General features: G+C 49.9%; 5 protein-coding genes across 5 annotated transcripts; 1 reads left to right on the top strand and 4 right to left on the bottom strand.

The window, feature by feature from the left end:
- Window positions 1-16: 16 nt before the first annotated feature.
- Window positions 17-1,032, bottom strand: KY384_005511 (uncharacterized protein; the record flags this gene model as incomplete). The annotated part of the gene is made up of 3 exons (XM_044814011.1): window positions 17-184; window positions 235-816; window positions 913-1,032. 3 exons carry the CDS (start codon window positions 1,030-1,032, stop codon window positions 17-19), a joined length of 870 nt encoding a protein of 289 aa, XP_044669312.1.
- A 426-nt stretch (window positions 1,033-1,458) lies between these two features.
- On the bottom strand, window positions 1,459-2,727 carry KY384_005510 (uncharacterized protein; the record flags this gene model as incomplete). Its single annotated transcript, XM_044814010.1, has 3 exons — window positions 1,459-1,941; window positions 1,992-2,398; window positions 2,676-2,727. 3 exons carry the CDS (start codon window positions 2,725-2,727, stop codon window positions 1,459-1,461), a joined length of 942 nt encoding a protein of 313 aa, XP_044669311.1.
- Window positions 2,728-3,108: 381 nt separating this feature from the next.
- Window positions 3,109-5,148, top strand: KY384_005509 (uncharacterized protein; the record flags this gene model as incomplete). The annotated part of the gene is made up of 1 exon (XM_044814009.1): window positions 3,109-5,148. The coding sequence occupies one exon, from the start codon at window positions 3,109-3,111 to the stop codon at window positions 5,146-5,148; it is 2,040 nt and encodes a 679-aa protein (XP_044669310.1).
- A 990-nt stretch (window positions 5,149-6,138) lies between these two features.
- KY384_005508 (uncharacterized protein) lies at window positions 6,139-10,945 on the bottom strand (the record flags this gene model as incomplete). Its single annotated transcript, XM_044814008.1, has 6 exons — window positions 6,139-6,277; window positions 6,334-6,725; window positions 6,777-6,869; window positions 6,919-9,615; window positions 9,762-10,226; window positions 10,280-10,945. The coding sequence occupies 6 exons, from the start codon at window positions 10,943-10,945 to the stop codon at window positions 6,139-6,141; spliced, it is 4,452 nt and encodes a 1,483-aa protein (XP_044669309.1).
- A 1,328-nt stretch (window positions 10,946-12,273) lies between these two features.
- On the bottom strand, window positions 12,274-14,342 carry KY384_005507 (uncharacterized protein; the record flags this gene model as incomplete). The annotated part of the gene is made up of 4 exons (XM_044814007.1): window positions 12,274-13,414; window positions 13,463-13,568; window positions 13,627-13,772; window positions 13,858-14,342. 4 exons carry the CDS (start codon window positions 14,340-14,342, stop codon window positions 12,274-12,276), a joined length of 1,878 nt encoding a protein of 625 aa, XP_044669308.1.
- Window positions 14,343-15,049: the final 707 nt, after the last annotated feature.

Genomic DNA, 15,049 nt, shown 5'->3' with positions numbered 1-15,049 from the left:
CTTGCCTTGCATGTCATTAGGTACATGATACATGTAGAGCTTGCCACTGATCACCGCCCTCTTCAGCAGGCTTCTTCTTCTGCTTTTTAGTCCTGACGAATGGGAGGTTACCGTTGCGATCGATCAATCGTGAGCACTTGTCACACTGCCGCTTTGTGACATCTTGGTACGAAGCAATCATTTCCTATGGACCATTAGCTTTCCGTAGAGGAGGTCACGTCCCAGTAAGATTACCAGAATATAGCTCAAATCTTCCCCTTCAGACCATTTCCCAACTGCCTCGCCTGTGTCTCGCTCCATTCCCGTCCTCATCTCCGTCTCGATGGCGTATTTGATTCTCCCGTCCCTCCCTACCGTCTGCTGGATTAAAAACCGCATACCTGACGGCCGAGGTAGTGTCATCTGCACGGGGCCATCCTCTCCATCCGCATGGATGTCAAATCCCTCGTGCCGGCTCTTGAAAGCATCAACTACCTGCTTTAGATCCTCATTCTTCTCTGCACCGGAGCTTTTCCCTCGCAACTCCAAGGACCTTGTTCCTTTTCTTCCATCTTGACCATCCTGGGTCAAATCAAGCCAGTCGGAATGTGCGTCAACCCTCCAGCAACCGATATCCTCCGGATCAGCTTGCCTGCTTTTATTTGCTCTATCTAGAGCTGCTTTGTATCCTTCTTCGCGGACTAGTTGTGAGAGAGTCCGAATTTGTTTTCCTACACCTTTTGCTTCTCCTTGGAAATTAATGTAAAGTTGTTCTGGCGTTGAAAGAGGGAGGACTGAATTGACGAGTGAGGGAAGGGATTGGCGAAGGTTGCGAAGCTATGTCGATGACAGTCATTGATATGCGCTTCTTAGACGCCAATGATGGAGCAAGAGGCTAGTCGTGAGGATAAGATAATAGAGCCATGAACTTACGGCAATGTGTAGTTCCTGTAGTACTGCGAGTGAAGCTATGATCGCATCCTCGTCCAACTCGTTATCATCTGAATGCACACTGGGCGCCTGCAATTTATCTGATGGAGCGACAGCCGTCATTCTTCTGCTCAAGGAATACTGTTGGCGTTAATGGTTGGGGAGTTGGGGAAGGTGAAGCATTGTACTTTCGTAGGGAGCGGCTGGGACAAAGATTTCGATCATGGAATTCTTTGATTATGTATTGATTACATGGGCTTTCTGAAGTCCCGATGCAGATAAAATTGGACATAGATCACTCGAACATGATTTTTCAAGCCTATTTCGGCTCCTAATGTGCCAAATTGGGAACTATATGAGCTCCGGTCACATAGCGCTGGCTATTGTCATTCATGAAGACATCTTCAAATGCTGTCGATTGAAAGGTAGTAGTCCTTCAGATCCCTTCACTGAAGACGACTTCCTCTATAGAAGCATCTACCCTAGATAGGGACTTCTCAGGAAAATTTCGGAGGGATCTTGTCACTCGTACCTGAAAGCCATTACTCGTCACCGGTATCCATGTTGCCGGGGGTTTAGCCCATCACTATAGAGATGGCGATCATTCCTTGATCGAGCATTCTCCCACCTTCCCCCGTAATAACCATTTCTGTCTCTTGCATAATCCCTTGGTGGCCCTCCGTACCGCTGATCTCGTCCTCGGCTGTAGCGATCATCCTGATAAGATTCACGACGAACTTGTCGTTGTTCCTCTTCTGTGCGAGGAGCCATGGGAGGTTCCTGCTGGTCGACTTCCATCTGATCTGCCTTGTTCCCAAAACCGTACCGGCCGTCTTGAATAGCTGGCTCTGCTCTTCTTCGACTCCGATCTGACTGCTCTCTTTGACGGTCATAAGCTGATGGAGGATCACTTTGTGTAAGATCTATAGTGCTTGCAGTTTGCTCTTTCTCTGTTTTTCGGGGAAGTGACCCATTGGCTGTGGGCGTAGGACCGCCAGACTTCATGTAAACGTGCAACATTCGGCCATCCGCCTTTGTAAATTAGCATCGCAGTGAGTCTCGACGAAAGGCTTTATACGGACTTTTTTGTTATTGAATGTCCCAATTACACTTTCTGCACTTTGCTTTTCACTGAATAGCATCTCGGCCATCACAGTCGGAGACGCCGTAATAATTCTACAGCCTTGTAGCTCTCCACCACTTGGTACCATAGCCGATTCTATATCCGCAGCTGTTGTTCCTGGTGCGAAGTTACTCGCGATGACCACGTAAGGTCCAGCGGCGCCTCTGATGCTGATTTCGGTGTCTGCCGGTCTGATGCGACCTTGATTTGTTGCGCCTTTTGCGACGAGTGCTTCGGATAGCATGTCCGTCTTCGCTTTCTCAGACATTGGATTCGCCAGAGGCGGCCGCGAAAGCCTCGCTCGTCCATCTTCTAGGCTCTTGAAGCTACTACCTCGTTGGGGGTCGAGATCATTGTGTGTCCGAGCTGCGTTGGAGTTGGACCGTTGGGATGGCTGTCACGGCAAGATCAAAAAACGAAAGGGAGCACCACGATGCGTCCATTTACCTTTACGATTCCGACTCGACTTGCCAGGCTCGGACCAGAACCAAGCCTGCGACTGCTGCTTTGCGAATTCTTTTCTTTTCTACCTTGCCCTAAAAGCTGATTTGCGAGCTCTTGATTTTTCTTACGTTCTCGGTCTTCACGATCTTTGCTAGTTTAAGCGGCACTTCTTTCGCCTTGAGTCAGGATCAGTACGTACCTCGCTGTATAATCTCGTCGAAGGAGGGAACATTGCCGTTTTGCGGCGCCATGAAGATGTTGGTTGCCTGCAATTGTTTTAGATTGCCATCAGGTATCGTAATTTGAGCTCAATATTTTGAGCTTAAAAACAGTGCTCAACCCGTAATACATGAATCCTTGCTTAACCAAGAACCTGTAGATTGTTCGAGCAAACATGTAAGGCTTATGGACTAGCTACTTCAGGACGCCAAGGCACTTATTATATAAGCTACGTTATTGATACAGGTTGCTACGTGCTCTTCCTTAAAGCTGGGACTGGTAAGAGAAGGTGCTCCCCACTGAAGCTTGCTCAAAATGTTGCTCCAGGGGTGGATCAATCTCCTTGTAAGTTACAATTGTAGATTCAATGTTATTCACAATGCTCGTGTAAACAAATATGATCAATTGCACCAATGGCTAGTCTTACTAAAGCATCGCATGAGGCGTTGAGATCTTTTCTGCCTTGGTTTTCATCACATAAAACACATGAAAAGGACCATGGGGACCGCCGTCCTTCCCAGGACTCCCAAAGCTCTAAATCTACCGTCCCTACCAGCCTGGGAACCTCTGACAGCTCGCAAGGTGGAGGAGGAGTAGATCAAGATGAAGAGCTCAAACGAAAGAAACGACAAGGAGATGGCTGGTCAAGTACACTACGCGTCGTTGCATCTGTCTTTTACGTCGACCCAGAAGAAGTGATGATTGACCAGAACACTCCCCTGTCTAGCTCAAGGCCACAAACACCTAGCCGCCAGCTTGCTCGTTCTCCGCGTAAGTCATTAACATGGAGTCGTTCCTCACTCGAAATGAGCAGAAGCTTCAAGAGCGTTCGTTCTTCGATGAGCGTTCGCCGTGGTAAGGCATCACCTGTGACGCCGTCCCGCATTGTCCAGAAGGAGGCACCGACTCTGGACGTTGCTATTCCTGATAATTCGTTTTGTGAAAGAAGTGGATTTGACTTGGCCGCTGGTGTATGTGGCTTGAATGATCCTCCAACACTCTTTCTGGCACCGTCCTTGGAGAAGATCGTCGAAAACCATTGTCGTGGGAAGCAAGCGTCTTCGTCCCAAAAAAGTAGCTTGCCTGCTGCTTTGGCGCTTGAAGATCCCTATGTTGATGATGCTCCCAAGTCACAGCAGGACACGATCAAGAGTGGGATATCTTGGACGTATACGCCAAGGCCAATAGACTTCCCAGGAGAGGACAATGAGGGTTATGTTACGGATGTGGAAAGCAACACACAGGATCATCAGTCCAAAGAATCGTCAGGCTCGACAAGCTTCATGATAGGCTACCCTGAGCAATTTTCTCAGCTGTCGCCTTGTAAATCACTAGGCAAGCAGAAATCTTCGTCCCCTGAACCTTTGGATTTGGGAAAGAACAAACGCTTGCCGGCGCGTTTTCCCTTGCGGAAAAGATTGAGCATGAAGAAAAGTCTCAGCCGCCTCCATACCGTAATTGCTAGCTCCCTGTCTACAAGTAAGGCAGGCATCAATCATTCACCGTCTGGTGAACATGACGACAGCACTGATATTTCGGATTTGAGCCCTTTAGCTCCCAGCATGGGCTCCCGCGAGCAACTCATTCAGGCTCGGCAAGAAAGAGACAAAAAGTATACCCATGCAATGATGGACACGACGTCCACGGAATCGGACGATGAATCAAAGCAAGGACTTGAATTGGCTCGTGCCTCATGTGCAAAGTCTCAGCAACCCGCGGAACCTGGTCACCTTGATCAAGCAGAAGTTTTGGTCAATCGCCCATTCTTTACCGGAGACCTTCGCTACGCTGTGGAAGCTATTGAAAGAGCTAATGCGGATGAAATGGAGTCAGTGGACACTTTCCGGGATTCCTTTGACACCATCAAGGAGTTTGACGCCAATATGAAGATTATTCAACCAAGCGTTCCAAGCCCAGCTCCTGCTCCACTGATGCTTTCTACACGAGACCTGCCCGTTAGCTCTCCTCCGGATTATTCCCCGTGTGCTGACGGGAGATGCTATTCTGAAGTTCTCGTTTCTCCAAACGCCAGCGACAAAACATGGTGGCCCGGTAATGAGATCTCCCAAGCGCAACTCCTCGATGACACAAACGAGAACCTTGAACGCCAGTCTGAAGTGGGTTCTCCATCCTCTGAAGCTGCAGAGAGTACTGGCACAAGCGGGAAGGGTGATGTTTACGACGAGTCCACCGAAGACGAAAAGAGATTGTTCGAACTCCTCTCATACTCTTACAGCAATTATATCTTGGGCCGAGCTGGCTCAAACCTTGGAAGCTTTGCAGACTTTCAGAATCGCAAGACCGGGGACTCGGATCCTGCGTTAGGTTCTGAACCTTCGGAAGCTAAAGCAGCAACAGTCAGCGGTGTCCCTCCGATGGGTGTGGATGAACCGGCATTGAAGATAGCGTCTAAAGCAAGCCATCAGGGCAGCGAGATATCCGAGGACGACTAGGCGATCGGTTCTTGAGAGAAACCTGGACTCCACTACTTGCATAACACATGTTTATCGTCCTTGTTACAGTCCCTACCTTGCACACAAATACTCAATCTGCAGCATACGAGGTCTAATAATCAGTGAAGACGGACACTCATTGTTAGCACTACAATTCTGGCACTGGCACAAGGGGGACTACTCAAAGGTCGTCAACCTGCTTTAGTATAAGAGGATAGACATATTTTAATTGGAATCATTCTAGTGAAAAAAGTCAATGAATGAAAAACCTTTCCTTATGAATACTAGTTACCATAAGCTGCAAGTGCATTCGCGTTCAAACTAAGTGTACTCTTCCATCCACTCGCGTGGACAAGATACATACAGCGAATCTCTCTTCAGACCTAATACTGCAAAACTTCAGAGGCCGCCGACTAAATGATAATGAAGAGCCCATCTGCCATGGCTTTAGACACATTCTGATCCTCCTCATGCATGGCCCCTTGGCCAAACTGATCAAATTCCTCTGCCCAACCTCCAGACTGAAATCAGCCCCATAAAGCTATATCCCCCAATTGTCCAGCTCGTGCTCCTCCGCACAAGCTGGTGTTGGACGTACTCCTTGGCCGCGGATTCCCAGATTGAGAAAACAGCCCTAGCCAGCATAATCCTGGTAGAGGCGAGCCCCAGTATACCGCATGCTCAAGCTGAAAAAAGTTGCCTCTAGAAAGAACGCCTCAAATGCAAAAAAAATCCAGGTTATGCACCCAATTTTGGCTGGTACGAAGCCATTGCCGTCTATGATGCAAGCATGCAGCCCCCCTATTGTAGAACGCCGGTGTAATTCTGATGCCCTAAATGCGGAATAGGTATCGTAGTATTAAAAGTACACGGTCTATGAAGGGTGCAAATGCTGGTATCTTGGGTATCTGGGTGACTATGCTAAATCATATTGTGAAAGAAGACCTGGGTAAGCCTCCAGAACTTAATGATGAAGAGCGTTAGGAAGCCTCATGATTTCTGAGTTGATGATCCGCCATCTGTTGACTTTCCTTTTGCTGTATCAAGGGTAGCTAGCTGTGCCTTTGCAGGCGCCGGAGAGGGTCCAGGAGATGTTGCGTCGCCTGGAACGTCTTCCGTGGCAAGGAGACTAAAGCAGGTAAGCATTCAGCGACAGCAGCTTAAATGGACGAGGCCTAAGCATACCTGAAAGTATTGGCACCGGATTTCGCGTTCTCTTCTTTTTCCTTCTTGTCTTTCTGCGCGGGTGGGGTGCTGACTCGGCTTGAAGCGCCAGAGTCATTTGCATTTGCAGTAGGCAGAGGCCGTCGTGTATTGGAGCCTCTTGCACTCGCAAACATCGACGTTGGCCCAAATGAGGTGGGAGTGGTGCTGGCTTGCCGTGAAATGCCCCTGCTGCCGAGACGTCGTAAATCTTCCACACCAATCGTGTTCCTTTGGTAGTCTGGCTGTGGCGGACCAAATTGAGATCCAGCGCGGGCATCTCCACGGCCAAGTGGAGGACGTCCACCACCGCCCCCTCTTCGCGACGACTCAGCAAGACGTTGGGCCTCCTTTTGCCGATCTTGCTCCTGAGCCTAAGGACAAAGTTAGCGTTTACACAGTCTGTAGGTACGTTGTAAACCTACCTGCGTTCGGACTGCCTCAATAGTAGTTGGACCTTTGACTGCGCCAGCGCCATGGGGTCGCCAATTATGTCTCAAGCGTAAATCAACAACATCCTATGAAGATTTAGTAAATATGTGATAGGGAGCTATTCGACGTTCTTACCATGAGCATGAACTGCAACCGACTAGGGAGATCTTTGATCGTAATCATGTTGTTGATTCGCGAGAAGTAGGCATCCATCATAGTGTGGCCCTTCTCAGAAGCATCGAGTTGTTGACCAATCGTTCTGAGCAAGCTGGTCAAGGACTCGATTTCTGCTTCGTCTGGTGTACCATCGTAGTCCACAAGTTTCTTTACGCACTCGTGCATGATGCGCTCCGTTAGCATTCCGAGCTTGTAAAGTTCTCCAATAAACCGAACTAGGCCAAGCCCACGCCTTTTAGCAGCCGCAGCCTGGTAGTACTCATCCGAGAGCATAGTCGCCTCCTGTGACGCACCTTCAGGCTTTTCGGGTAGATGCACTTTCCAACCACGTTCGAATTCAGTCTGGCAACGGGTCAAGAGATATTTGCGGAATAAAGATCCACCCACAACAACATCGCCTTTCTTATCGGTGATGCTTTTGTCCTTGATTTCAGAGCTCATTGAATCTAACATACGTTTGCAAAATTGGGCATACATCTCAGCCCAATGTTCCTCATCTGTAGCCTTTTCGAAAGTAAGTTGAATGACTTGTCTCAACGATCTCCCATCGTCCTCATCTTTCGATTGGTGAGCCATGGCTAGAATTTGGTCCGATATCTTATCGAAGTTGTTGGGCGTCATCTTATTCAAGTTCGATTTGACTTTTCGCTGCACGACATCTGGTGCTAGAAGCATGTCGCCACCAGGAGCTGGACCCGAGGCCATCGCATTCGGTCCAACAGAACGAGGCTTCCAGCCACCAGATGTCACCTCGATGGGCTTCAGGTTCGCACCTGCCGTTAGAGGCATATTCTTGTTGTCTTTGGGGTCTTCACGGCGTCCAGCCCTGCTTCCACGTTGCGAGCCACCACGTTGGCTGGTAGTTCGTGGTGAGTTCGGGTGTGCGAGCGAGGTTGATGACGGTGTACGGTCCATTCTGATGGCGCCTGCAGCTTGTGGAAACGATCCGGCACCCCTTCCGAACGTACCTGCAAACGGATTTTGCATAGGCTGCGGTGGTCTTTGCATTCCCCCACCACGACTTGCTGCTTCGAAACGTTGTTGTGACGTAGTACCAGCAGGCAAAGTACGGGATTGACCGAAATTACCCATTTGTTGCTGCATAGGGGGGACTGGTGGTCTGTTGGAAGGCTGACGCCCACCCAAGAGCGATCCTCCGCCACCGCGTGGCGTACCGCGAGCTGATTGCGGTTCACCAGTGTCTCCAACAGTTTCTTTGATTTTTTCGGACCAATTCTCTGATGGTTTGTCTGTAAAGGCTGTTTTGAATTGGAGCAAGAAATCTCGGTCATATCTAAACTTTCCGTCCTTTGCTGCTTTGTTAATGGCAGGGTTTGGTGAGGCCATATCAGGTGGATAGCCAATATCAAGTGAGATCAGCTTACGAGCAGACCTAAGGGACATCAAAGCCGCGCTTGGCTGTGGCGGCTCAACGGATCTAGTCGTCTCGAGCTTGAGAGCAGTAGGTTTTTGCTTCGCAGCTGCGCGATCTGGTGGAGGCATAGCTTGGATATCTGACGAGGGTGTAGCAGCGCCGCTGTCTCCGGGTGTCTCAATCTCAGGAGTGCTAGGTATTCTCGTTGGAGTCCCCGCATCACTGGCTGGCTTTTCAGCTTGTTCAAATCCTTTCTCCTTTTCGCGAATTCGGGCTTCTTCGGCCTCCTCTGCCTCTCGCTCTGCTTTCTTCATCTCCTCATCGGCCATCTTGAAAGCTTCTGCTTCTTTTCTCGCAGCTTCGTCCTTTTCAGCTTGCTTTTTCTTATTGTAAGCTGCTTCTGCCTCAAGCTCTTTTCTCTGCTGCTCCTGCTCCTCAGCTTCCCATCGGGCAATATCCTCGTCGGTGATACCAGGTGCGTCATCTGATGGCAAGGTCGTTGCTTTAGCGGCTGCCTCAGCTGCCTCAGCTGCTTCCTTAGCTTTCACGGCCTCGATCTTGTTCTGTTTCTCGGCATCTTCAGCATCCATCTGAGCTTTAGCAGCCGCCATCTGTTTAGCATCCGCGTCTGCTTTCTCTTTTTGCATCCTTGCTTCCTCGTCTTTTTTAGCCTGTGCGACTTTCGCCTCAGTCTCTTCTTTCTCACGGTGCTGGCGGGCTAATTGCTCCCTCAGATCCTTCCCTTCTGTTTTGCTCACACTTTTACTTTCAGTACGGCTATGAGAAGCATCGCTGTTAGAAGCGCTTATGGATGGGGCGGGCGGAGGAGTTGGTGCTGCTGAGATGCTAGTTGAGGACTTGTTCGAAGGGGCGGGCGAGGCGCTCTGCTTGAGGTTAACGACTTCTCCACTATTGGGATCCTTAATAATTATGCCCGCGCTCCTTTTCGGTCTTTGGAAACTGTTATTCTTGGGAGCTGGGGAGTTTGACTGCTGGCTGGGAGTGACGGCGTGAGGTGCTGGGGTCATACTAGCCTGTGACTTTCCCATACTTGATGCTGGACGATCAGCACCTGAGAGAGTCGAGGAAGTACGAGACATTGTGGGAGGTTGTTGAGGCGCATATTGTCCTTGAAAAGGTGTTTGTGGTCCTGGAGGGTACTGCGTGGGGGGTCGCGGGGACTGTGGCGCCACCATGTTGGGTGGTGTCTGGCCATACATGTGTTGCCACTGAGCCATGAAATCCGGATTCACAGGATTCATGTAAGGCACAGGGAAGCCCTGAGATTTCGCGGTCAGAAGATGCTCAAAGTTTCCGGTGTGGGGAGAAAGATCTATGAAAGGGGGGCTGGAAGAAAACGCCGGTTGTCTCTTGAAATGGACATTCCAGGGGGTTTGCCTCTCAACAAAGGAGAAAAGGGCTTTACTTGTTGGGGTGCCATGTTTGGATTATATCCATATGGCTGGCTGGGATAGCCACCGTACTGAGGTTGGCCCATGTGTGGGGCTTGCATCGGCATCTGGCCGCCTTGGCCAGGAATTGGTTGAGCATTCGGGGGCATAGGGCTATGCGGCTGCCGTGGGGCCTGGTGAGGGGAGTTTGGGTAAGGCTGATAAGGGCGATTTTGTTGTTGAAAGGAAGTGACGCTTCCGCTACGCGGTTGGTTGGGTGTGGACCTGTAGCTCTGTGCGGGAGAATACGGTGCTTGCTGCCCGTAAGTAGAATATCCTCTGCCACGCCCGCCTTGAGGTGGATAGCCTCCCCGACTAGGCACAGGACCCATACCATGACCGCTCATATCACTATGTTGAGATTGTGATGACTCCCGTCGTAGGTGACTGGTCTGAGGCCCGGACATCAAAGGACCTTGTGAGATGCTAGAGGCTCGAAGCTGAGCGTATTTCAGCTGGAGCAAACGGAAAGTGCTGACTGCGAAGTACTTACATTTCCCTCAGAACCGCCAAAATTGCCGAAATTGACGCTGCTGCTCTGGCCATGCAGAGCAGAAGGTGGCTTACCTCCACTAGCAGGCGGCTGAGGTATTGGAGATGGTGACTTCTGGGGTGATGCAGTCCGTGGATTGGTGGAAGAATGGTGCACTGTCAATGAGTCGCCTGATGTCATCGGCTGTGATGATGCGTTTTTTGTAGCTGTAGAGCTGGAGTCCATAGCCCCAAATTGAATATTGTTGCTAGCGGATGATTTTCCGGTGCTTGAAGCTCCATTTGGCATATAACCAGGAGCACCCGCAGGGTTTATGGTGACCGACGACTTTCGGCCGTGATCTCCTGTACCAGAAGTTGTAGCAGTGTTCCCATTGACCATAGGGCCCACAGCAGGTACAGCAACGGGAGGTCTGTTATTCAGTGAAATGTTTGCATCGCTTTTACCATGATTGTATGCTGGCCCTGTTTGTGCGTTATTGCTTGGACCCGAAGGAGTGTTGAAAGAAGTCTTCGTCGCGCTGGCGTAGCTACTTTTACTGGAAGCCGAACCCGCGGCTTGGGTGGCTTTCCCACCCGTAGAAGCAACCGGCGAGTGCGAAGATGCGGCTGCCTGAGTTGCGCTTTGTGCCTGAGGTGGATTGACCGGTTGAGAGATGCTGGTCATCGAGGCTCTTGAGTTTTCAATATTGAATCAAAGATCGTGTGGTGCAGGATTTCTAAATCGATCACTTCGCACCGCAAGGTGATTTGCTCAGGGTATTTGAATCGAAAATTATGGTATCACCAGATCTGCTAGAGGGGAGAGTGTCTGAGAAAGGACGTGATGAGGATGTCCCAGTAGATCAGAGGTTCTCAAATTTGTGGTAATCTCGTCTGGGGAGTTGCCTCACGGACAGAGCACTACCTGTGATCGCTCGATAGAAACAGCGCTCGGCAGGGGGGAGAATGTGCCGGGGCGAATTTTGGAGATGAGTTATAGAATCCGCGACATCCAAGACGAAGCGCCGGATGTTGGATAATTGGGGATGGTTGTTGTGAGAGTCGAGCAATAGAGAAAAAATTCGGCTCATACAAGGGATGCGCGCTAGTGGCGTATCCGTTTTTTTCTTTTGAATTTTTGAATTTTTAGCCTCCTCAGGCGCTTTGGGGCCAATTCCGGGGGGCGTCACTGGGCGAGATTGATAGCCCAGAACTCCCCCATCTGCCTTCCAAGTTACAAATAATACTTCTAGCAACCAAGTGAAATCGGGAAGATGAATCAGACACGGATAGCAACGCGAGACTACGATGCTCGTGCCTCTCATTTCTAAATCCAAAGTCATCACGCATATAGAACTCTCCACTGCCAAGTCCTGGACCGTGGCAGCCTTCAAGCCCCATCAACACGCCCATGCTCCACCGCGCCAGAAGGAGGAAAACAGGAAGAGAAGGAAGGGCGTGGCTGATAGGCTCGTTTGCACGCACACGATTGGATCTGTGAGCCTTTTGCCATCATTTTCCGGTCTAAGCCCTGTTCTCCGGTACGGTAAGCTGCATTGTTGTCTGACTCAAAGATGCCTGAGACCACACGTCTATATTTTGACTCTTTCGTAAGTCACAGACAGTCCTTTCATTTCGTCCAAAGCATCACAGCCTCGCCCGAATCGTCATCCCCACGCTTTGTGCGCTCGTTTATCGGAGGGGATATAAAGTCGGCGATAACACCTATGGTGAATAAGAGCGCGGTTGTTCGATCTGGTACGTGATCTGCTTGGCCTTTTGCTCGCCCTAAGACCCTTGGTCTGACTCATGCGACGCAAGTCATAACGGGGAGTCAGAGGACATGATAATGATAATAGACACATTGCCTGAGAGCGACCAAATGCAGTGAAACGCACTAAAAATGTATACATACATGTCCTATTGGAGAGCAGCAGATACCACACTTCAGATTGAGTCAGTCAACAACCCCGGGTCTCTCGCCCTTCCTGCCTTACTCCATTTGCTTCAAGCTCACGGATCTTCATACTTCATGATACCTTCCTCCAAAGCTTTGATCTGTAGTGCTAGCATGCGTGAGAAATAGCGGCAAAGAGCCAGATTACCACCGAAAAACCAAAAGCCAGGATGTCCGGTCCTTCTCCACATCGTCCGCAACTCTCCTTCCTCGTCAAATCCCCAAACATCTTTCACTTGTTCCGCAATCTGATCTCCAAAGATCTTGCGGGCTGTGCCGCGCATGTTTTGGTACCCTGTAGCAAAAACTATCTCGTCAGCCTCCAGCTCCGTGCCATCGCCGAAAGCCAGCCCATGTTCCTTGACTTCTGTGATTTCTTGGCCTTGTTTGACTTTGATCTTGCCATCAATTATCAGTTGGCTACAACCCACGTCGATGTAGTATCCACCTCCTCGTTGAAAATACTTCATGAAGAAGCCTGCATCGTCGGGACCGTGATCAAGCTTGAACCCGGCTTTCTCAAGGCCTTTCAGCAGCTCTTCATCCCTCTTGGCAATCTCTTTGGTGGCGTCAACATGGAGTCTCTTGAGCATGCGATTCGGGATACTCATAAACATCAAATCCGCATCCTCTGTGTCCGGTCCATCCTCTACGTATATTCCAGCAAGCAAGACATCCAGGCCGGCCTTGGATGACATAACGTAGGTTGAAGAGCGCTGTACCATCGTTACATCATAGCCATGCTCAAAGTAGTCCTGCGCTATGTCGTGACCGGAGTTACAGCAGCCAACAACGACTGCTTTCTTGCCCTGTCCATTTTCTTTCGCACCCTTGAATTGACTCGAATGAAACAGACTATCTCCCTTGAAGATATCTATGCCTTTGATTTGAGGCATGGACATTTCGCCGCTGTGGCCAGTTGCTTGGACTACATGTCGAGGATGAAGTGTCCTATGGTCAATCGATCCATCCGGTTTCTTTCGCTCCAGTTCCACGGTCCATTGGCGTTTCTGGCCATCCCAGCTTGCGCTTGTGAGCTTTGTCTGATTCCATACATTGAGTTCAAGGAGTTTCGCATAGCTCTCGAACCATTCCGCAAGCTTGTCTTTCGGCGTGAATACAGGCCAATGTGACGGAAATGGTATATATGGAAGATGATCGTACCAGACCGGATCATGGAGCACAAGTTGATGGTATCTGATCACCTTGTAGCGCTGCTGTCTCATCGAAGAAAGAGCGACTTACCTGTTGCGCCAATTATCACCCACTCGAGGGTTTAGGTCAATGATCAACGACGGTACACTCAATTGTTGCAGTCTTGCGGCAATCGTCAGACCACCTTGGCCGGCGCCTTCCAACGCAAAGATCGTCAGATACATACCGTCACGAATTAAACGGCAATACCATACCTAGTATGAGCACTGTAGGCTCCAGGTTTCCCTCAAAGTTTTCCTTAGCTGTCCTTCTCTCGAGCCAATTCTTTCGCCCTGGATGTCCTCCGTGGTCGACACCCTGCGGTCTGTTGTGTCCCACAGTCTCCTCATGACCCGTAATGCTTCGTAACGTAGTAAACCTGAAAAGACAGCACACTCAGCTTTGCCGACAACGAGAAGAACGGCCCAGGTCGGAGCGGCGCTCACATTGTGAATGCTTTCCATTTGGCACTGGGATCTTGTAGGAGCCTGACTAGACCTCTACCTTTTCCAACATCCGTTTCGATGGTCAGAAATGCACCAATTCCCTTGACTTGACCATGATAGTCTGCCGCTGTAATGTGAGGCTCAACCTTGGGATTGCTGGTGTCAATTGAAATAGACTTGATACGACTGCCCTTGGGCGAGGAACGCAGGAAAGAGGCTATCTTGTCGGGGCCATCTAGGGTGTGATAGTCCCATGAAAGCGCAAGTTGGTCGCGCCAACATGCCTCCGGAAGAAACAGCTGGGTGATCGTATCCCAGTCACTACCGGATAAGGTCTCATTCAAGCGGTCAATCCATTGCTTGGTAATCTCCTTGACATTAATGTCAGAAGGAGGGACTACCTCTGGGTAAGAAGCGGGCTGCAGCTGGCTTGAACCTGGCTCGACTCGATTGTGTGATGGAGTTTGTACTGCTGCGGTGGCCATGATCCGTTGGTTGGGGATGATTGTGCTTTTGAGAAAGGGAAGATAAGAGAGAAGGCGAACTCATGGAAGCATGGAGACGAGATCCTTCGAGTCGAAGGATGGCCGTCCATTTAGCCGTCCTCATGCACCTGCATTCCCCGCACATGACGATACGGTTATGTATTTCAAAGTTTCAGACCCCGCCTCCAACGACATGACGAACGGGAAGACCCTCCGTGCCATCTGTGTAGAACTTGCTCCGAGCTTCATGAGGGACACCCAATAATAATGTTGTTCTCTTCATAACGGAAGCTGGTGGAGAAGGGGCCTGAATCTTGGTCTAATAAAGCTTATTGAGCCATCCAAATTCTAGTGCGGATTTCTTCGCCGACCTAGTAGTAGGTGAACTGCATCTATTCGCGAAATATGTACATACAGAAAGGATGTAGTAGGGGTTTTCTAATTTCATACACTCCGACTCTGGGTATTCTTGCAAATAGCTTGTTCCCACTCGTATACCTCTCCACCGAGAGCAAATGCCATTTAGTCTAAATGGTGTCAATGCCCCTCGGTCAGATCGTCTATACTTCCTCCCAACTCCAATATGATCCGGTTCACCGAGTCCATCCCTCGCCCACACATTGACATTCGCAGTTGACGCATTTGCCCCCCTTGATGTATGCTCTGCCAAGGCAATCTTTCGTGCACAGAGTCATACACACGTCTTC

Source organism: Bacidia gigantensis (assembly GCF_019456465.1).
Source record: "Bacidia gigantensis strain McMullin 20006 chromosome Unknown contig_245, whole genome shotgun sequence".
NCBI lineage: Eukaryota > Fungi > Ascomycota > Lecanoromycetes > Lecanorales > Ramalinaceae > Bacidia > Bacidia gigantensis.
This window is presented reverse-complemented; position numbering and strand designations above follow the sequence as displayed.